Here is a 21,361-nt window from a genome sequence, read left to right as displayed (position 1 = left end):
TACTTCCCGGATATACAAAAAAAAAAAAACTAAGCGGAACGGTACTCCACATGTAGTCTGTTTTCAAGGACTGAAACAAGATGAACACCACTGTGCTACATGAGAACGTACGCGGGTAACTTTGCACAGACGAGGGTAACTCCGCTGCTTTAACACTACTATAATAAGACATTTGGAGAAAAAAGAAACTGTGGTGTGTGGTACTGTTTTGTCATGGCGGATATTTTAGCACTCGTGTTTAGGACGTTCATGTCAAAAACAGGTTTAAAGGAGGACCTCAAAATCGCGCCTCCATCACCCACAAGCGTTAGCGCGCTGTTGCTGGGAGACCACAGCATCAGCCGCTCGTTGCTGCTTCTCGCGGCCGTGACAGCCGCCGAGACGGGGATGAAAGTGATGTTCTTCACCGCAACGCCAATTCAAAGCTTGCCAGCGTCTCTGCAGAAATGTATACCCAGTGTGAGCCCCGAGAGTCTGAAGGTAAAGCTCACTTTACTCACTCTCTGCTTGATAATTAGTTCCATATTCGCTTATCAACTCACGGGCTTTTAAGTTTTAACTTACTGTTTGCAATGGTCTCATAATGTTTTAGTTTATGTTTAAAGTCTTACTTAAGATTTTCAACTATCCAGCTGTTTTGTAAATCCCTTTTTTTGGTAAAAAAAATCAACAACAGCAAGAACATGATTTTCCATTTTTATTTATTTTTTATTTATTTATTTTTACCATTATTGGTCAGTAAGTGTTATAATCAGAGATGTTTGTGAAAACCAGGGCCCATATATCTGTACCGATGTTTGAAATAACAATTTAGCCATTCCGATTGTTAATCAACAATAAATCTGAATAATTCATGACCGATTAATCCACTGCTAGAAATGATGTTTTTGTTTCAAAACAGAGATGCTGATTGCTGTTTTCTGGCTATACTGTATCAGATGAAGATGAGGATGCAGAAAATTTATTATTAAAGTACTTTGTTGATCCATTCATGTCAGTCATTTTTAGCAACAAAAACATGCAGGTTCGCTCTTTTCTTGCAGTGAAACGTTTTCTTTGTTGTTGATAGAATAAGTCTACTTTTTGGAGTGATGGTTGGTTAAACAAAATACTTATTGTTGCAACGTTAAACTGATTGTGATGGGCATTGTCCATTTTTCCTCTGACATTTAAACTGAATAATTTATCACATTTTTTTTACCAGGTACCATAATTTAAAGAGCTTGTGTCACTCAATGCAGTTTTTCTCTTTCGTCTTTTCAAGAAAATCAAGTTTTGCTATCCCTGCAGAGTGGAGGAGCTGCTTCAGCAGTTGGCCAGCCTTCATGAGTCCATCAGCATGTCTCCTACACCTCCCTCACTGATCATAATTGACAGGCTGGAGGGCTACTTGTGCAGTCCTGTAGGCGGCATCACCACTGGATTTTACCCAGGAGAGCTGTCCTGTGCAGCACACCTCTCTGCATTGCTGTGTGACACTGCTGCCTTCCTCACACAACTCCTGAAACAACGCTCCTCCAGTTCAGCCCCCTGCCGCTTCATAGCCTCCTTTCAGTCAGAAGTGGATACTGGGCAAGCAGGTGGAGAGTCCGCTGCAACAGATTCGATCCTTCATGTCCTTGATCGCTATTTCCAGGTTCGTTGTACTCTGGACAAAGACAGAAGCTATGAAGCTGCAGCAGCTGGACTACAAGAGGTGTGGCACATTTTCCTCTCCGGGACAGGGAACACACAACCCTCTTGTGCCAAAGACCATAAGGACAGGCTAAGTGAAAACCAAGAGTGGCAGCTGTTAATTTTTCCTGACGGATTGATGGAGTTTAAATTGGTTTGAATATGTTTGCCCCAATCACTTGAGCAGTGGGGGAGTTTCTGAGAGTAATTTTGTTCATGCAGGAACTAGTTTTGTTCTGAAAAGTGCTGATAAGTGTTTGGAGGTGCTAGCTTGTTCTGAAAAGTGCTGATAAGTGTTTGGAGGTGCTAGCTTGTTCTGAAAAGTGCTGATAAGTGTTTGGCATGGCTGAGCATTGAGTTAAAGCAGTTAGCGATTTATAGCAGTAATGCTACAGTATGATAGAACCTGCTGCTCTTTATCTTCTCAGTTTCTCGTCGTTCCTGCTCAGAGCAGTCCTTGCCTTTTCTGTGGCTGATATGTTACCTCTGCTATTTCATCCAACCTTGTTGTCTTAATACTGATAAAATACGTTTTTATATGCCCTCCACCCTTTCACATATCAGTTAACAGGACCATGGTGGTTGCACATGTACAACATTTAATGAGTTGAAATGTCACATAAAAAAGTACATAGACACAGGGTAATGGGTTTGTCGTATATTCAACAGTTGCTACAACAAAAAAAAAATCCAGAGCCTAAAGCAAAGTCTCAGTTTGTGTTAAAAAAAACAGTTTAAAAAAATAAATAAAAAATGTGGATATAATATTATTGTTTGTTCTTTTTCCACATATACGTCTTTTTAGTGGTCCTGGCCTTTAGGTGTGGAACTTCTGATGCTGAAGCGAGGGAGACATTGTTCTTCAATGGCTGATATCACTGTTAAAGTACTGTTACATTGTTTAATAAACAACAAAATCAAATGTACAGAATAATATTTGGGACGACTCTTCAAAATGAAAACAAGGAGTAAAATATAACTATACTCTAATGCAAACTAGTAAAATGATATATGAGGGGAGAAAAAGCCTACGAGAAATCATCACTTGTTGCTGTTTAAATCATGAAAGAATTTGTCAGAGACAATGACTTGGTTGTGAATATATTTGTTTTTCTGGTGATGCAGTTCGATATCTTTTAACAGTTTAAAATTTCCTCCAACAGCTTGACAGTTTTTGGTAAATGTAAGTCAAACCATAACAATGTTCATTTGCTGAAGACAATTTTTTACACTGGACTGATGTAAATGTGGGCGTTTGCATAGCAATACATAGGTGGGGAATAAATTCAGTACCTGTGTTTGTTTTAATAGGAACACAGTGCAGACGTTTTTAACCATGTTACATGTGTAGCAATAGGAATGAACGTGTTCCAGACTGAAATGTTGTGAATCGTTTTAAAATACATTTAGGGTCCTCAGGATTTCACCTACTATCATCATTAGGTCTAAGTCTGGATTCCTCCCATTCTTCCGCTTAAAGAGATTCCAGTTACCGATTGTTATCAAGCTAGCACTGTAAACTTTGACATTTAAAACTCAGATGGGGAACACGATTCACATGCTGAACATCAAATTCAGCATTGTCAAACCCATTGTCACTATAATGTAAGCATTTATTAAAAAACAAACAAATCTGTGCTGCCTTCACTCCTCGTTATGGTTAAGAGTTCACTTTGTCAAGTTGTGATTACTACAGAGGTGATCATGGGCACTGATTTAATGATGGACAATATAACAGCATATCCTCTGACCTGTGGTCAGGGATTGATGTGATGGGAGACAGGTAGACTGTAAAGTTAGATAAAAACTAGATTCTGAACCAGATTTTTACATGGAAGTTGAGTTGAACGCTATTTACAAGTCAGATAGGAGCAATAAAGATCATTCTTATAACATTTTAGTAACATAAGTATAGCCTCACACTGATGCTAGCATGGCTGTAGACAAGGATTAAGCTATATCAGGCTTTGGCTACACGGTCAGCACTAAGGCATTGAGTCATTATTATTTTTGGTCTTTTCTTGAGATTTTCTTAAAAATACAGAAAATATTGAGTATCACCAGTCCTATACTTAAGTATGCTTCTGAATCCTTCGTACACCTTATTTACAGTTGACTTAATATAACATACTGTAGCTTAGGGGTGAATTCACTGCTCTGAACAGAGTTAATTTTAATTTTTTTAATTTTTTTAAAGATTTCTTTTTGGGCTTTTTGGGCCTTTTATGGAGAGATAGGACAGTGGATAGAGCTGGAAATCAGGGAGAGAGAGTGGGGAATGACATGCGGGAAAGGAGCCACAGGCTGAATTTGAACCCGGGCCGGCCGCTTTGAAGACTATAGCCTCCATACACGAGGCACGCGCATTAACCACTGCGCCACCAGTGCCCCAAGAGAGTGAGAGTTAATTGTTTTAAGCTGTCCAGCCTTACTGCCTCTCAGCTGTCAACATCGTGGAAAGGATGCTGACTCAACAAGAATGGTCTCACCTGAGCAGGGATGTCATTCTTGTAATCATGGGCATAGATAACCATTTTTCCAATGTCATCTGCTCTGCTCATGGGGCTGTAATCCATAGAGACTCCTGAGTCAGCCACTGCCATGTAGGTGAATTCTGCAGGGCCTCTAGGCATCCAGGTATGGTTTGGGTACTCAAAGCTGGACTGCGATGATAGTCGACCTGACCCGGAGCTCTGCTGAACAGATCCCAGGTCAGAATGAGATCCAGAAGACACTGTCTTTCTGGAGGCAAAAAGCGCCTCAAGGGGCGAGGCCTCCTCTAGAATGTCATCCAGGTGTTCATTGTTGCTGCAGTTATTGGCACTGAGGGTAACATATGCATCTTGAGATTCCAGAATAGAGGACTGGGAGCTGGGAATTGTGTCCTGTTGGAGCGCCCGTAAACAGTCCATTAGCCAGTGATCATGTGGTGGGGCTCTCCATCCCTCCGTCCCAGCTGAATCAACCATTTCAGCCGTCTCTCTCCTCTCCAGCCTTTTCTTTACATCCATGTTGTGCTTTGCTCCTGTGGTCAAAGCCCTAGAGGCCTTTGGTGGCAGAGGCGGGGAAGGCAGTGAGGGGCACAGGCTTAGCTCTGAGAGGACTTCCAGGGGAGAAGTGCATTCTTCTGAGTTGAAAAAACCTCTAGTCAACCTGAAGCCTCCATTGGACTGGCCCAACCACTCCTGTACACAAAATAACAAAGGATTGTGAAAACTGCAGAAATGTCTTTGTCCTTATTTTATTACAGATAATAATCTTATCATTTCCCAGTAATGCCTTGGTGTTGTCATTTGTGAATAAATAATAAATTGTAATATCTTAAGCAAGCCCTTAATTTTTCACAAAATGCCATCTTCAAATTCAGGTCTACAGCAATATTTTTAACTACTAAAGATCAGTACGCATGTCTTTTCACTGTGGTTATGCATGATGTTAATATACACCTTGTAGAGCCTCTAGCAAGACTGCGCAGTTGTCTTGTCTGGCTTACCTCAAAGTCTCCACCATAGACAGTAAAAAGACCTTGGAACTTGCGGTCAGGAGTTGGAATATTTGGCCAAATTTTCTTTGCAAGAAATCTGAAAAAAAAAAATACAGATGCAGAAAGTTCAGTTTTTCTTTTTTTTCATTAAACATTACTGAAAAGTTTCTAGCAGCGGCACATAGAGTGGTAGGTCTGCTATTTTGTCCTGCTTTATTTACCTGCGATGGTACAGGAGTATTGTGAGGGACACCACAATGAGGATGAAAGAGATGATGAGAGTCAGGGACACGATGAGTAGGTCAAGTTCTGGTAGAGGCACAGCATGATCATAAAACAATTAACTCTGATCATAAAAAAATGAATGCAACAGATTGAAAAAAAATGAAACCAACGTGTATTGGAATAATACTGTTCTGCAAACTTTCCTCCAAAGGAAGCCGCTTGGAATGAATGCCAAGAAATGCTGCTCGAAGGTCAGGCGTTTGTCACACCTTTGTATCCGATATCTGAATCAGTACCTACCTGCAGGCAGTGTTTCCATGTACACAGGATCACTCCAGGCACTCCAAAAGCCGTTGTAGCTAATCCCATCCAGTTTCACACGGACTCGCACCTTGTAATTTGTACTTTGCTGCAAACCTCTCAAGATCGTTTTTGAGCTGGCTTTTGCCACATCTACCTGCGAAACAGAACTCAATTTATCGGTACAGGTCATTGGAGACACCGACCAATCAGCAATGACTTATTTAATCAGGCATACCTGCCACCTGTGGCTGTCAGCTGTAGCATAGCTGACCTCGTAGATCATGCTGTCATCCATGTACTTCAGAGGGGGGGGCATCCAGCTAACATATAGCTGGCCTTGATGACCTGGGCGGCTTATTGTCACATTAGCTGGAGGGTCTAGAAGAACTACGTCGAGAGAGACAAGTAATTGCAATTTGTTTGCCAGCTAGGCGCAACAAACACAATTTGGTACAGACATCCCTCCAATACTGGGCCCAATTAGCATTCATATGTCAGGTTTGTGTCAAATGGATGATTATGAGGTCAAGAGTGAATTAAAAAAACTATTTAGAACACAAAAAAGATGAAAAATAAGATACACTTTATTAATCCCATCTGGGGATTATTACAATTTTTCAGTCTATAGTTGAAAATGCTACACACACATTGGCTGAAATATACACACACATGCACAGGATCCTATGGAGTTGCACTTATGGAGAGATGTCAGAGTGAGGGGACTGCCCAAAGAAAGCACTCCTGAGCTGGTGTGTGTGTGTGTGTGTGTGTGTGTGTGTGGGGGAGGATAATAACTTACAGACAAGCTCAACAAGAAGGCTGCGGTTGTGGATCAGTGTTCCCTCTCGGAGAACCTGTATGTCCATTTGGACAAACATCTGGGTTCGGTTCAGATGGCACATGAACAGTCTCTTCCCACCTGCTGCATGCAGGACTCTCAATGGGCAACTGTTGCTGTGCTCATTTCTACACAGGGCAGAGGAAAACAGAACTCTTGGGCTTAAGAATGGCTTTGAACTTCAGTATATTGATCATATTGGGCTCCTCAAGGTTTCGTCTTAGACTATGTCCTGTACTAAAAGTGACTTACTGGTAGGTGTATGTGAAAGAGTACTGATCCACAGATCCGGCCCTCTCCTCATCTTCCTCCCAGAAGCATGTGAAGTCTTTCCTGCCCTCAGCAAAGCACTTTGGGTTTTCTGACACCTCATTCAGTAGTATAGACACTGAATAAGTGAAGTTAGGGGAACAGCAGATAAGTGAGGAGGAAGTCAAAACGTTTTTTGACATTCACGCTATGACTAAGATCTTTTACCTGCTCTTTTATAATATCAGATAACAAAGAGTAAGGTATTTTACCCGCTTTTTGTAAAGTGTCTTCATTTAACATGCGTTATGAATTGGCGCTATACTAATAAAGATTGATTGTTTGATTGATATTGCTATTTAAAAATACATTTATTGAACCAACAGAGAGGGATTTCATCTGTACCTAACGTCTCAAGATATTTGAAGCTTAAATTTTCCGTTTTATTTTGAATACAGGTAGGCCAAAGCAAGGCCCCCCAAAAAACTTTATCTTACCTTTTTTTTCGAAATATCGTGCGCCCTGGACGATTGAAGATGCCAGCATGGCGCAAAATATCACATAAAGTGTCCCAAACCGGCTCGGGTGGTTGCATTTCATCCTTTTTGTCTTCTCTGTAAACAGAAAGACTCTTGCTTTCTGATGTCCGACTGCATACCTAGGAACAAACACGCCACAAACGCTTGTGATGCAGCTCTCGCCTGAGCTTGTTATTTCTTTTAGATACCGTGGATAGCGCAACGTGGTTACGCGCCTGCTCGAGAGCGATAAGGTGTGTAGAGACGAGCTGTTTACTTTTTTCCAAAAGTAAGTGAAAAGGGGGTGGGGTTAGAGCAGTCTTAAGAAAGTTTTTACTCCCTTGCTGATGGGCGGGAATTAAGCGTTCATTGATGTTTACGACTTATTTGAGGACGACTCGTGTCGTGCGTAAAAGCGCACAAACGTCCCCCGCCAGCCAGCCAGCCAGCAAGCAAGCCAGTCAGCCATAAAATAATAGATAGATTTATAGATTGATAGATAGATAGATAGACAGATGGATAGATAGATAGATAGATAGAAGTGGCAAAATAGTGATTGCTTACATAAAAGTAATAATTTTATGTTTCGTTATGCTACTGAGCACCTGCCTCGTAGGTCGCCTGTAGGTCCGAGCCAGGAGTTGAGGAGGCATACACCTTAACAGGATGCGATTTCAGAAGGTCTGACCTCGAGATGTGGCAACCCTGAGCCAATTTTCATTTCAATGTTTCGAAGTAACCGAAACCGCAGAGTACTCACACACATGAGAAGCCGAGCTAAACGGTTTCTTATCTTCTAATTTCACCCGCGTGTTTTCTTCGTTTGACCTGCGTTATCAAAGCTGCAGACACGCCTGCTTCTTCAACTCTGATAAGTAGCCGAGGAGGCGTAGCGGCCTCTCCCCTCTCAGTTCATATGCAATAAAGCCCCTCTTTGCATCACATGGCGAGGTGAAGACAGCCTGACCACAGAGAAGTGGTTTTTATGTTTTAGTAAACATAGTTCAGAAAATAGCTTTCAATTATGGAAGATGGAACCTTTGACATCGCCTAGTTAAATACAGCGCCACATATGTACAGTAGCCTATGTGCCAAATAGGTCAGTTATAAGCAAACCTAACAACATCTCATTCATGGACTGGACTATGAATTCACTACTGTCTGAAACAACCATCATAACAACGTGTTAACCTTGTTTTTTTCCCTCAAAACGTTAGAAAGTTATAATTCAAATTGTGTAATCTTGTATCAATCTTTATGTAATGTCATTTTTGAATGTTTCACTCAAACTTGGGTCAATCAGTGTGATGCTGCTGTCTCCTTTAAATAACAGACTGGCCTTATCCCCTGATAGGGCTATCATATTTTATTCTAAATCTCAGGACAATGCTTTTCCCAAGGTTACCTAAGGAATCAAATACATTGATTTAGTAAAAAAAAGATTTAAAACATTTTAAACAGTAAAAATAATATGAATTCATATGGATTAAACACAAACATTGAGGATCTGCAGGGAACCCAGGGAAGATTAGGGATAAACTCCAGATTCAATCAGTTGAAAAGTATTGGGGCCCTGCAAAGAAGAGGTTGTTGTTTTTAACTGACCACTGTGGCAGGATGAGGAGGATGGAGAAACATGCATTGTTGTGGAGGACCATGGCAGAGTGTGGTTTCTCTGTTTTGTCAGATAAAACGTGTAAAAGCCTGATCAGATGTTTTGAGGTTAGGAGGAAGGATGGTCATAAATTGCACTTCAGATGCTGCTGTCACTACACATACAATTCACTCGTGCTGAACCATTGGACACCGCTTTTGAAAAGAGGACACTGATTGGCAGTAACACTCTCCCTCTTGTATTGAATATATCCTTTATTTTCATAAACACATTTCAACATATTTGGGTTTATATGATGCATTTATTTTCTTCCAAGTCTTCTCTTTGTACAGTCAGAAACTAAAAAGGGGATCTGGATAAAAAAATCCTATTTCCCCGCTTTTTAGAAGCAACCATTCAGAAATTGAACACATTAAACAAATAGACCACACATATGGGAAATAACAGACACACCCCAGACACACAGCTCTACATGCTACAGGCTTACTGGTACATCAGCATCAGGGGCAACAGAAGTAATATGTCAGAAGCCAAAATGGTTGGTTCAAAATTCAGAATCAGTGGAAATTTCAGCACACTCAATATATGTTCAAGCAGCAGCTGCCAATGTAAGCTCATTCAGTGAAACTATCACAGACATCATATCATTGTGATGCCACTGCAATTCAAAAAATGCAGTCTTTCCTAGTGCATTAAAGACATACTCAATGGTGTAATACATGTGTACTGCCTCCCTTTATTTAACTCCTCCATTATAGTTCAATGTGGTTTAGATGAGATAAGGAGGGCTTTCTGATATCTTTAAAACAGTATCATTTCTCAGCAGCAAACATTGATAGAGATATATGGGACCACATGTTTCTACAACAGCGGGGAGTCAACTGACCAAAAGTTGTGACCTAAACCTGCTGACCTGTACAGAGCAACAGTAGCTTTTGTAACGGCACAGCCTGACTGCTGTCAAAGTGCCAAAGCTTTGGTTGATACAGACGGTCAGAGGCCAGCAAATGTACAGGGATGGTAAATGGCACTGTAGCAACAAATAGAAATTAAAAACATAAAAAGTAGTATAGGTGGAGGTTTACTGTTCAGTACTGCACATGGAAAAACAAATGGACAAAAAAAGCTATTCAATATGTAGTGTAATACAACTGACGGAAAAAAAGAACATAATGTGGAGTGAATATAAAATGAGATTTTACAGTAATGCGACACAGGCCCTTTAGACTTACATTCTGCAACAGTTCATTGTTTTTCCTGACAGTTAAAAAAGCACAGTTGAGGCCCGAATTTATTTTTCTAAGAGATCAGTGTTCCTCCCTTTCTGAGTACACACGCACACACACATTCACTAGTTATGTCAGAAATAGATTATAGAGCTATAATACCAATACGTAAGTACTCTGTTATATTAAGAATAGTACGTTTGCCATGCAAAGTGTTTTGCCATGTTGCAGTTGCAGGAGCAGTCTCTGTGGGTGTTGTTTGTGTGTGTGTGTGTGTGTGTATGTGTGTGTGTGTGTGTGTGTATGTGTGTGTGTGTGTGTATGTGTGTGTGTGTGTTGTAAATGTCATTGTTTAAAGGATGCATGAAATAAAAAGACTGGCATAGAGGGGGGAGTGAGAACGTAGCAGGAGGCTGGTCATGTGACTATCAATGTTACCAGTCTTACACAACTTCCTCGTACAGTCACACTCAAAAAGAAAAAAACGACAAAGCTAATTGTTTACCTTAAGCATCAGTCTGCTGCCTTAGTCGTAGGCATACAGAGAAAAGGGCTCCAAATTGGCCTTGAAACATTTCTAGATTCTAGATTAGCTCACTCTTCTCATTTCCTTTATAAACCTCAGATTCTTGCAACAAAGAACACATCTTTCAAAGTGGCCCAAGTCCTTGACTTAAAACAAACAGAAAAAGCCAATTAGTTTTACTAACAGTTTATATTAAAATGACATTAATTACTGAATTGTTTTAGGAAGAAAATTGACTTGTACCATTGACAACCTGGGATATCTTAGAGCATGAACCTGTTACAGTACATTAACATTAGCATATTGCAGTTGGATTCAAACTCTCATCTTGCTGATTAAAGCAGATTGACTAAACTAAAATTATTTTTAATCTATAATTATGATTACTATGATTCATTTTTAAAATGTGAGGTGGCTCTTACCTTGTTATGTTGTCGTTATCTGAAAGTGAAACTTGGGAAATCTGGTGTGCTTCACAGTTGCACATGTTCTAATCTTAACAAGATAGTGAATACGGTTATTTCCCAAAGTGTTGATTTGTTCCTGTAAGCCTTGCAAAGCATGATGTGCTCATGTCTGACAAATTCATAATTTCAACGCAGTATAAAACTCGTTTTTCTCTCCCTCTTTCTTTTTGACATGAACATGAAGTGTCCTAAATGACCAGACAAGCAAACCTCTCTCTGAGTCCTCTAAAAAATATGTTCACAAGCCACCAAAACTTCTTTCTAATTAGTCTCAGGTGAAAACACAACTATCGCTGTGAAAGTGTTGAATACGTATTCTTGGGATTACTCACTAAACAAAAAGAAAAAAAAAACTTTAATGCTTTTAAGCTGAACAAATATTTCATCTTCAGTCCATTTGAATGAGAATAGGGCAGCGGTGGTCAGGCAGTTGACATCAGAGGTGGACAGAGCAAAAGGCAGGCTTTAGTGTGCTATCAGCTTATCACAGAGCTGATGGGTCGAGACCACAGAAACAGAGTGGGCCTCTTTTAAGTGAAAAATAGAACAGGGGGTCTTAGGAGGAGAGGGGGCCTGGCACCACTGATGAAGATGATCTCAGCTAGCTGTCCTTTGGTTTGTGCTGCACTGAGGGGACAAAACAGAGCTGATTGTGTCCAGAGTGAAGACAAAGGAAGAGGCACTCTCTGTGGTTTAGGCACAGATAAGGTGTTTGTCTTTATGATTATCAGTGCATGTGTTGAGTGTGTGTGTGTGTGTGTGTGTGTGTGTGTGTGTGTGTGTGTGTGTGTGTGTGTGTGTGTGTGTGTGTGTGTGTGTGTGTGTGTGTGTGTTGGGGGCTTGACAAAGGTAAGAAGGAAGGTGGTCTTAGCAGGAACAGCCCCCCTGGCTCTCTGAAGGCAAGTCTTTGAGGCTCTGGTTCCCGTGGTTGGACATGAGGTTTACATCTCCCTCCATGCTTTCATTCATCTTCTCACAGATGATGTCCACCAGACGCTCAAACACCTGCTTCACACAGATGTTGTCCTTAGCGCTGGCTTCAAAGAACTGGAAACCTGAGGGAGAATGCAATGGCATGATCTTTCTTTCACAATACGCCAATATAGCAAATATATGCATGATAAAATAAAACACAGACACGGTGCATAAAGGCTAGAAGTTTGCCAATAAGACAAAACCGCACGAGTGAAATAGTTGTTACCTAGCTCCTCTGATAGTCTCTGGCCATCCTCTGTTTGAATGAGCCTGTCATCCTCCAGGTCACACTTGTTACCAACCAGGATCACCTGAGCGTTGTCCCATGAATATGTCTTAATCTGTGTTGCCCTGTAGCACAACAGAATGATTCGCATCAGTTTGAAAACAAAGGATTCTTAAATCACTTTCTCAAAGCATGAATAATAACTAGCTGCTGGTCAACAAAAGTCTCTGATTAAAAAACAATCGTAAATATGCAGTAACTTTGTGTTGGTGTGTGCATAACATCGAACTTTTGGTTTAGTTAAATCTCCAAAATAAAAGCATGTGGCAATCACTTATATTGTATAATACATATATATATATATATACAAGTTATTAATTAGCTTATTAAATGAAATGAGAGATGAAAGCTGGATTATTTGAGATCATGTTACTCTATGTTACATTAAGCAGCAATACTTCCTGGTGTAATTAACCACAGACCAAGGTGTTGATGTCCAACTCACCAGTCCTGAACTGCATTGAAAGAGTCCTGGTTGGTAATGTCATATATGAGCAGGAAGCCCATAGCACCTCTGTAGTATGCTGTAGTGATGGTACGGTAGCGCTCCTGCCCTGCTGTATCCTGCATTCACACACACACAAACACAAAGTATAATTCAATAAAACTATAAAAATTAAAAAAAAAAACCAGAAACTCACAAGTAAGCTTTCAAAAAAATTAATTTGACCACAGGGGGGCAGTATTGTCAAAACGATGACCTGTTGCTGCAACACATACCTCTTACCGTATTAATGAGCTCTACTACATGTCTACTCCTTAAACACACTTTTTTTTTAAACATACAGCAAAATGCAGATGGATAGTTATTACATAAGATATTTCACCATATTTGTCTTTTTTAATAGAAAATCACTTTGTTGTTCTTAGTTGATCTATGAAATAAAATGTCAACACTTGTTAAAATGACAGTCTATTTCCATCAGGATGGAAACCCTTGAACAAATAATAACTGATTTTGCATTGGTTTTGCCTTTGATAAAAACACTGCATGTTTTAATTCAATTCTATGCTCTTGGAATAAATATACATGCACATACAAAGTTGATCTTGTCACCTTAGAAACAAAAGGCCAGGACTCGACTGCACCCTGTATAACCTCTACACTTTCTCTCCTTCCAAACCCCAAACGGCTTCATTATCACATCAAAATGCCACATGATGCTCCATACTAAATCTACCAGAAGATGGCATTCGATAGCAGCTCCTGCCTCAATCACCCCTCATCAATCCAGGAAACTCTGTTGTGCGTCAGGCCAGCAAGAAGAAAAAACAGAGATAAGAGAAATGCAGGCCTCACAGAGGAGGCGTGGCAGCTGTGCGTTGGTGCCTCTCAGACACAGCGAGTTTATCAGGAGCATCTTCTACTAATTAAATGAAGGCTGTGTGTGATGTCACAGACGACAGCTCGCACAAAAATATCAGACAGGTTGTTGGTAGAGCAACTCCCCTCCGCTCTCAGGGTTACTCTGTAACCTGTCCAAGTCCTTCCTTTTGGCATCAGGGCCCTGTGTATTCCTCACAGTGAGGAGCAGGAGGAGGAGGAGGAGGGGGAGTAGTGGGTTGTCCAGGTAACTGGAGGCCATTGAGGGTTATGAATGTTCCATTACAGCTGGACTGCTCTGTTTGGATGGCCCAAATTGATCCTTCTCACTTAACAGAAAAGGAAAAAGGGCAGTGTGCTTTGCTTCTGTCTGAGAGAGTGAAGAAAAACATTGCATCATTTTCTATTATATTTCTATTATTATTATTCTATTTCTTTGAGATTTTTTCAGGCGCTATTTTTATATCAATAAAGCCTAAAATATTCCAGATCCATATTAATCTGATCCACACAGAAATGAACACATTTTTGGCAGGGTTGGATGGGATGTTTACCCAAATAGACAGTCTACAGGGTTGCTATAATTAACCCCAGCGGGTAAACAAAAGCTGCTCCCTCATGTGTGTATATGTATAAAGGGAGATGGGGGTGGGGTGGAGGTGAAATCAGGCTTCTGCGTGCTCTGAGATGTCTCTGAACACGCGTCACCCGCTGCCCCAAAGCAGTGTCCCACTCACAACAGGATATAATCTACCTGCGTCTGTGTTTGTCGGTGTTATTTTTTTTACCGAGTATGCTAAAGGTGTGTGCCTGTTCAAAGATGACAAACATATTTCCATGACAGCGACGGGAGGGATGTAAACAACACGTGCGCACAGTGTACATATACGTGATATACTTCATGTTCGCAGCTCAGGGGCCATGTGGGGTTGTTATCAGGCCAGCCTGTTTCCATGGCACATAAAGTGAGGCTAGCAGATGGCAGAGTGGAATCATCAATATTACTCTTTGTCTTTGGACCTGGTGAAACCTCTTACCGGTGAGGTTCAATGGGAGCTAACATGATTTTAACAGCCAGCCTTTCTCACAGTTGATTATTAACACCACATAAAGGAGTGCTCAGAGACATGCCTGATGGTCCCACACCCTTTAAATACACTCCCACACAAGCGCTGCAGTAAATCCTTGTTACGTCTTTGTCAGATGCTGATAGAGAACTTCCTCTACTTCCTGAGTTTAGGAAATACCATGTTTCTTTGTCAACTCAACAGCAACATCAGTAGTTAGGCTAAGGCTCGGCAAACAACACACAAAGTTTCCCCTCTTTCCACAGCTGTAAGAATATCAAACACTGCTAACAGTGCATGCCGTGTATTACATACACATGTTTAGTTAGGTAGGTGAGTGTGTGCTTTGGTGTAGACTCCTTTGCTGCTGATTCATCTGGGTTGTTCTTTGTGTATCAAACAGTGGCATACACACTGTTGGCTCAAATGAATCATCTGTTTGAGCAGCTTTAACAATGTGTATCAATGAGATTTGCAGTCTACAATGAGGCATGTGAGGGTGGAGAGAAAAGTATGGATACATGTTATGGAGAACATCAACGACATGCATTGTAGTAAATATTTAGGGTTATTGTTTTACTGAGACTATGCGAGCTGTTGATCCGGCTCTCAGGTTTTAATCTCGCTGTTTCCCTCTGTGTCCAGCCCTCAGCTGAGCTGATCTGCTGCTGACAGTCGTTTCAAAGCATGGACATATGTACTCTGCATCTATGTGGCGTCAGAATAATTATAATAAACATCTCTGAATGTCTATGACAATCTTCTTGGCTCATATACAGCATGGCTTACAAAAGTACATTTCACAAGTTTGGTTGACGGTAAGACTTTTTTTTTTTTTTAATTTACACATCAACAGTTTAATGTGAAAAAGAATCACTTGTGGTGACGAACCCAAAATATTATCTGCTGAAGCTGCAAAGCAAACAGCAAAACAGCATAATTAGCAACCTGTGGAACTCAGAATAATGTTTAGCAGCTTCAGAGCAACAAACTTTCTGAAGAGACCAGAGCATAATCACAACTTAAAACAAGGACTTATCTATAGGATTTTACAGAATTGTGTCTGCTAATGGCTCTGCCAAATCATTGTGTTTCCAGGTCTTGTTTTAGCTGCTTCCTAATTGCAATAAATAAATACATAATAATGATAATAATAATAATAATAATAATGCAGGCGTAAGGTAAGACAATGTATCTTGTTTCTTAACCCTGACCCAACTGACAGGTTGATCCACCTTCTTTATACATTGACAGTATGTTCAGAAACTACACATTTAGTGCTAAATAAGTGTAGGGAGGAAGTATATGTGTGAAACCATGAGGAAGTAATGTCTTGTGCACTTGAACAATTTAAAGGCTTAACTTGCACAAGGGCCACAACCCACAATTCTAGACATACCATGTCTTTAAAAGGTCTTCTGGTAAAGCCTAAAGGGACTTCTCCGCCAGAAAAGGATTAAAAATGGGCTTACTTGTGTTTTTTCAATCTTTTTTTTAATCAAGCAACAATATCTCAACAAGACTTGCACAAGCATTTTCCCAAAAAGGGAATGGAGTTTACACTAACATTATTTATTAGCAGTATGATTTGGCAGCTGACAACTGACACTTGTTGCATGTCCATTGTTTACCTGCTACAAATGCCAGAGTGGTAATACAATGTAACACAAGAATTGAGACGCACAGTGATTGCATCTTTGATCCACTCACCCAGATCTGCAACTTGATCCTCTTGTCATTGCGGAACACAGTCTTGACCTTGAAGTCGATGCCCACGGTGCTGACAAAGGCAGAGGTAAAGGAGTCATCTGCATATCGGAACAGGAAGGAGGTTTTGCCAACACTGCTGTTTCCAATAATCAGCAGCTTGAACATATAGTCAAAGTTCTGATCGGCGGCGTCCTTCTGGGAGGGTTGCTGTTGGAGCCGGGAGTCATTTGATGCCATCTAGAGAGGGCAAGAGGAAAATGAATGAAAACATTATTCCTGAATGTAGCATTTGGTCGTCAAATGTTTTATTCATATTTTTGACAAACATTTATACGTTATTTTTGTTTTATAAGTGACTTAAAACAGTTGTAATTATCAAAAAGGTATTCTTCATCTTTAACTTGGCGATTCTTTTTTTTTACAGAGACTGAAGAGAAATGAGAAAATATCAGAGAATGACTTGCAACATACGTCTCTGAGATCTGCAACTTGTAATAACATCGCCTATATTGTAATGACAACAGGTAGCCCACCTGGTACCAGAAGTACTGTTTTTGATCAACACAGGGGTTTCATTAAACACCTTTCTGTACTTTTTGGTCCTTCCAGCTAACCTCATAGTCACAACCAAACTGACACCAATAGATTAGCTGACAGCCAACTTACAATTATTCTTAATGGCCAAGCATTGCCCATGTATCAAGGCCTGATAGGTCAGACATTCAAACAGCAGTGATGTTTTGCCATGTTGTCTTTCTTTCTGGTTCTTTGGTCTCACTCCTTCCTCTGAACAACTTCAGCACAATTTACACTCAGGGAGAAGGAGGGGGATTTATAGGGGCAGGTAGAGGACAGAAGGGGATACGTTTGTACCTGCATGCACACACACACACACACACACAAACACACACACAAACACACTAACATACACACTGGGCAGCCTGTGGTGAGGAGCATTTAAGTTTATTTCTCTTAGCCAATCATTTTTTAATTCCTGGGTTTTATTATTTTATTTCTGAATGGAGATCACTGCTAATACTGGTTTTTTTGGTATTTTGTTTTACTTAGGTTAGTTATATTTCTTCGGTAGTTTTAGGGGAAGAACCACCAGCTGAAGGAGGGAGCGCAGCAACACTTTGGGTGTGAAATGGAGAGCAGAGAGGTAGCCGAGTCTATCACTCCAAACAAACACACAGATTCACACAGCGTATCATTCCCAGCATCCAAGCCTGCCTTTATCTGCTGAGACTTGTCTCCGTGGAGACCAGAGGAGGAATCAGTTGCCTAGCTTTTGACCAGCCAGATATCTCCACAGCAAGATGAGGATATCACACAACCAACAGGCTTCATAAAAAAAGGAGAGAAGAAGAGGCTCATTAATGGGACATTGGAGAAGCCTTGTCACACCATTAACAGGGTGAAAATCTGTCAAATGTCAAAAGAATTGCAGAGGTGAAGACAACAGCTGGATGCTAGATGACGGCATGATTAAGGAAACAAGTAATGCAAACACAATTAGCAATTCATTATTTAATATCATTAATATTTAATGCATGCAGAAGCTTATATTTTGCTGCAGTCTGTTGAAAAAATTGTTTATATGAAACGTATTAAAAAATCATGCGCTGTTGGAAACCTCCTGAATTGCTTTGAAAGCAATAACCCAACATATTCAAAGGGTGGCCATTTGCAGGAATCTCAAATGCTGTAGGTCCTTGTTTAAATGCCAACTTCACAACACAACTAAAAGTGTTTCAAGCCTGGTTCAAAACAATGGTTTATAGCTGATTTCCCCATTCATGGCAATCGTAGAGTGGCAAACACATCAATTTGGGCTTATGTGTGTCTGCTAGGTGTCACCTCAGCTAAATCCAGACAGTTTGACAGCTCAGCGTTGTTTGTGGTCCTGGTTCCCTCTGGAGGATCTTTTTTAAATCAAGATTTCAGACTTGTGGATTAATGTGTGGTTATCTGTGTAACAGACTTTCAAAGACGTCTTCGCTCCTGATTTTCATGCGAGTTCATTCTAGTAGGCCTACTAATCAGTTAACACTTTCAGCATCAACAACCCTGAGATCGGTTAGTTCAGTGGTTGTCACACGTTCATTTATTTTTTCATGAGTTAAAGGCACAGTATGTATATTCGTTCAACTCAATCCAAGCAAACTATACAGCTAGCTTTCAATTCATAATGTGCAATACTACCTAAAAGAAATGTTGGTCAGGAATTGGTTGAATGGTGGCTGTTGTAGAACGGAAGCTAACAGGTTGTCAACAATGTTGTTGTACCTTGAGATATGGCCTGATTTGCCTCAAGATTTTCACTTTCATTTGTCTTTCAGTTGGGCATCCACCAGAAAGCATACCAACAAGAGTTGTCTGATTTCCAATGTTTTGACAATTTGCAAACCTGGATCACTTTTGATAACAACATTTGAGTTTCCAATCTGGTATGACGTCAGAAGAAAAAATAGCCAGTGATTAAATATTTGGAATTATTCGCTTTTTGGTTCAGATAAAAAGTTACACCTTTCATGGATTTATAAATATTTTTACACAAGCAGTGACACACATACCGTCCTGCCCACTGAAGATGAGGATGGATGAGGCAAGATTTCCACATTCTGTGCAAGTTTGCACGATGCTATATGTTGTAATGAAATGCTGTAGTTCATCAACAGGATAAGAACAATTTCACAACTTATCAACAACAACCCCTCCAGACACAAAAGTGCTCTGTCTGTGTTACATGAAGGGTTGTGTTCAAGTCTCAAGTCTTTCTAATCTCTTGAGACACCGGCTTTGAAATCACATGATGCCTGTGCTGAGCAGGGGTCTCCAGGGTACATTTTTCTACTTGTAGATCCCATAGCATGATGTTATTTTCTTACTCCAAGGGGTTTGCTCAGTAAAAGCCTGAGGTAACCCAGTCACATGTTGTTCATGGTTGCTGCAGCTCACAATGTCTGCAGGTTAAAATAAGTAGACTGGTACAGTTTGTAAAAAAACATGTATTGAATGGTGTGCACTTGTTCTCTGAAATGTCATTTAATTATGTGAGTTAAAATAACAAGATGTATGTGTGATTTGTTTTTACTTAGATACATAATAGAAACTTAAGTTTTTCCAAATTCACACTGATAGGAAAACATTTTGCCTATGAAAAATAGAAACTAAATTAGATCAAAAATATAAAGGAACGCAGCCCTATGAGTTCCTTTTGCAAGTCATTTTGGAGCAAAATTGGAGCACAGTCCACATAGCAAAGGTCTTATTTAAACCCAGCTATCCTATCAATGATCAGTGAGTTTTCCCCCCTTTAAACCCAATATTGGTGGGTCTTAAAGGAAATATTCAAAAAATTACAACTAACTGTATTTAAAAAAAAAAAAAATCCTTCTTGTGTAATGAAAATATGATGTATGCAAATAGAGCAACACTGTATAACAAAACAGCATACTGAGCAGCAGCAATGATGCCTTTGTAGGGGGGGGGGGCCCTCCCCTCCCAGTACCTGTCATGATATCAGCAGTTATCTCTGAGAGAAGACATGAAGGCTTCTGAGGACGGATGAGAACAAGAGCTCCTTTATGGCACACTGGAGAAGCATTAAGCGCACTAAAACAAACAGAGGTCATTATTGCTGAGCAGGGCCTGATGAGGGACCTGGGTCCCTCATCTGTCACTGTTTGACGAGCCAGGAGCCATATAGCAGCCTTCCTGACCCGCAGGAAATGACCACTAGGCTATTGATTAGTAAGCAGCTGTCACATCAGTTCATCCAAATGATATGATAGACAAGAAAGGAGCGAGGGGAATTTTCAAAACAAAAAAAAGTTGTGACAAAAACCCAATTACAAGGTAGGGTAAACTAAATATCTTAAAGATAAAGAAACCGTGTTGACCCTGAAGGGCTCTCCCGGTATGAAGGAAGTGTGAGGCAGGAAATCGGCTGCATTCAAACCACTTGAATTCACTTACCTTCTTGAGGAGGAAAAGCAAACGTCCACCTCGGTTCTCTTCAACTCTTGGTCAGTGATGATATAGGCAGCTGTCCTCCGTCCCAGCGGTGATGATGTGTCAAGTGTTGTAACCCCCAAAAGTAGAGCAAACAACTAAAACATCCCGTTTTGTTCTTGCAACAGCGCCCGGCAAGCACACACGCTTTCCTTCTCCGTCAGCCTACTTTTCTCCTGTCCTTCGTTCTGCGACTTGAGCGGCTCCCGGATCTCGATTGTATGTTCAAGCTGACACTGTAGTTGGAGCTCCCTCTCTGACAGAGTTAATGCGGCAGCCTCTGAAAGCTTTGATGGGGCTGTGCCAGCCAACACAGCTCGAGGAAAGGGCTGCCCAACGTGTGCGCGCACATGAACGCGCGCATGATTCACTTTACAGGTCCCACTACAACTACAATATATAGTTTTTGTTGTTAAAAAAAAAAATTATATATATATATATATATATATATATATATATATATATATATATACATATAGGGATGAATATGGATCAATTTGGACAGTTAAGCCTAATCATATTATGTTTATATGTAAATACTGACATAACTTAAAATAAACCCTGCTCTAATCATGATAAGTACAAGTAAAGTATGTGATTAGAAAAAGCACTTTCTGTGGATATGACATCACTTCCTGTGGTGTGTGTTGAACGTTTGCTGCCTGCTTGTTTAGCATGTGTAATTAATCTGATATTTTAATGATGGGCCCTCTTTTAAATTCAAATGAAATAAAAAAAATACATTATTATTGTGTTTTTAATTCAAAAACAGAATGTGTTTTGAGAGTCACACTTTACTAATTAAAGGTGTGTGTGTGTGTGTGTGTGTGTGTGAGAGAGAGAGAGAGAGAGGAAGA

At 40.3% G+C, this 21,361-nt stretch overlaps 3 protein-coding genes across 5 annotated transcripts; 1 reads left to right on the top strand and 2 right to left on the bottom strand.

Moving 5' to 3' along the window:
* The first annotated feature begins 61 nt into the window (after positions 1 to 61).
* On the top strand, positions 62 to 3,310 carry swsap1 (SWIM-type zinc finger 7 associated protein 1). Of its 2 annotated transcripts, XR_010668867.1 has the most exons (3): positions 62 to 480; positions 1,265 to 1,937; positions 1,978 to 3,310. XR_010668867.1 is itself a non-coding variant. In XM_020650464.3 (2 exons), exons 1-2 carry the CDS (start codon positions 214 to 216, stop codon positions 1,832 to 1,834), a joined length of 837 nt encoding a protein of 278 aa, XP_020506120.1. In that variant the 5' UTR covers positions 62 to 213; the 3' UTR covers positions 1,835 to 3,310. The 2 variants fall into 2 exon arrangements, 1 of the variants encoding a protein (XP_020506120.1); XM_020650464.3 differs by having other exon boundaries at positions 1,265 to 3,310.
* On the bottom strand, positions 2,247 to 7,563 carry epor (erythropoietin receptor). Of its 2 annotated transcripts, XM_020650463.3 has the most exons (8): positions 7,271 to 7,561; positions 6,777 to 6,912; positions 6,486 to 6,652; positions 5,922 to 6,073; positions 5,684 to 5,840; positions 5,380 to 5,467; positions 5,168 to 5,255; positions 2,247 to 4,859 (listed from the first exon to the last, which is right to left on the bottom strand). In XM_020650463.3, exons 1-8 carry the CDS (start codon positions 7,371 to 7,373, stop codon positions 4,113 to 4,115), a joined length of 1,638 nt encoding a protein of 545 aa, XP_020506119.2. In that variant the 5' UTR covers positions 7,374 to 7,561; the 3' UTR covers positions 2,247 to 4,112. The 2 variants fall into 2 exon arrangements, with proteins under 2 accessions (XP_020506119.2, XP_065820708.1); XM_065964636.1 differs by lacking the exons at positions 6,486 to 6,652; positions 6,777 to 6,912 and having other exon boundaries at positions 7,271 to 7,563.
* A 1,579-nt stretch (positions 7,564 to 9,142) lies between these two features.
* rab3db (RAB3D, member RAS oncogene family, b) lies at positions 9,143 to 20,834 on the bottom strand. The gene is made up of 5 exons (XM_020650515.3): positions 20,469 to 20,834; positions 16,488 to 16,724; positions 12,832 to 12,950; positions 12,327 to 12,451; positions 9,143 to 12,180 (listed from the first exon to the last, which is right to left on the bottom strand). The coding sequence occupies exons 2-5, from the start codon at positions 16,722 to 16,724 to the stop codon at positions 11,993 to 11,995; spliced, it is 669 nt and encodes a 222-aa protein (XP_020506171.1). The 5' UTR covers positions 20,469 to 20,834; the 3' UTR covers positions 9,143 to 11,992.
* Between the last annotated feature and the right edge of the window lie 527 nt (positions 20,835 to 21,361).

Source organism: Labrus bergylta, chromosome 16 (genome assembly GCF_963930695.1).
Source record: "Labrus bergylta chromosome 16, fLabBer1.1, whole genome shotgun sequence".
Taxonomy (NCBI): domain Eukaryota; kingdom Metazoa; phylum Chordata; class Actinopteri; order Labriformes; family Labridae; genus Labrus; species Labrus bergylta.
This window is presented reverse-complemented; position numbering and strand designations above follow the sequence as displayed.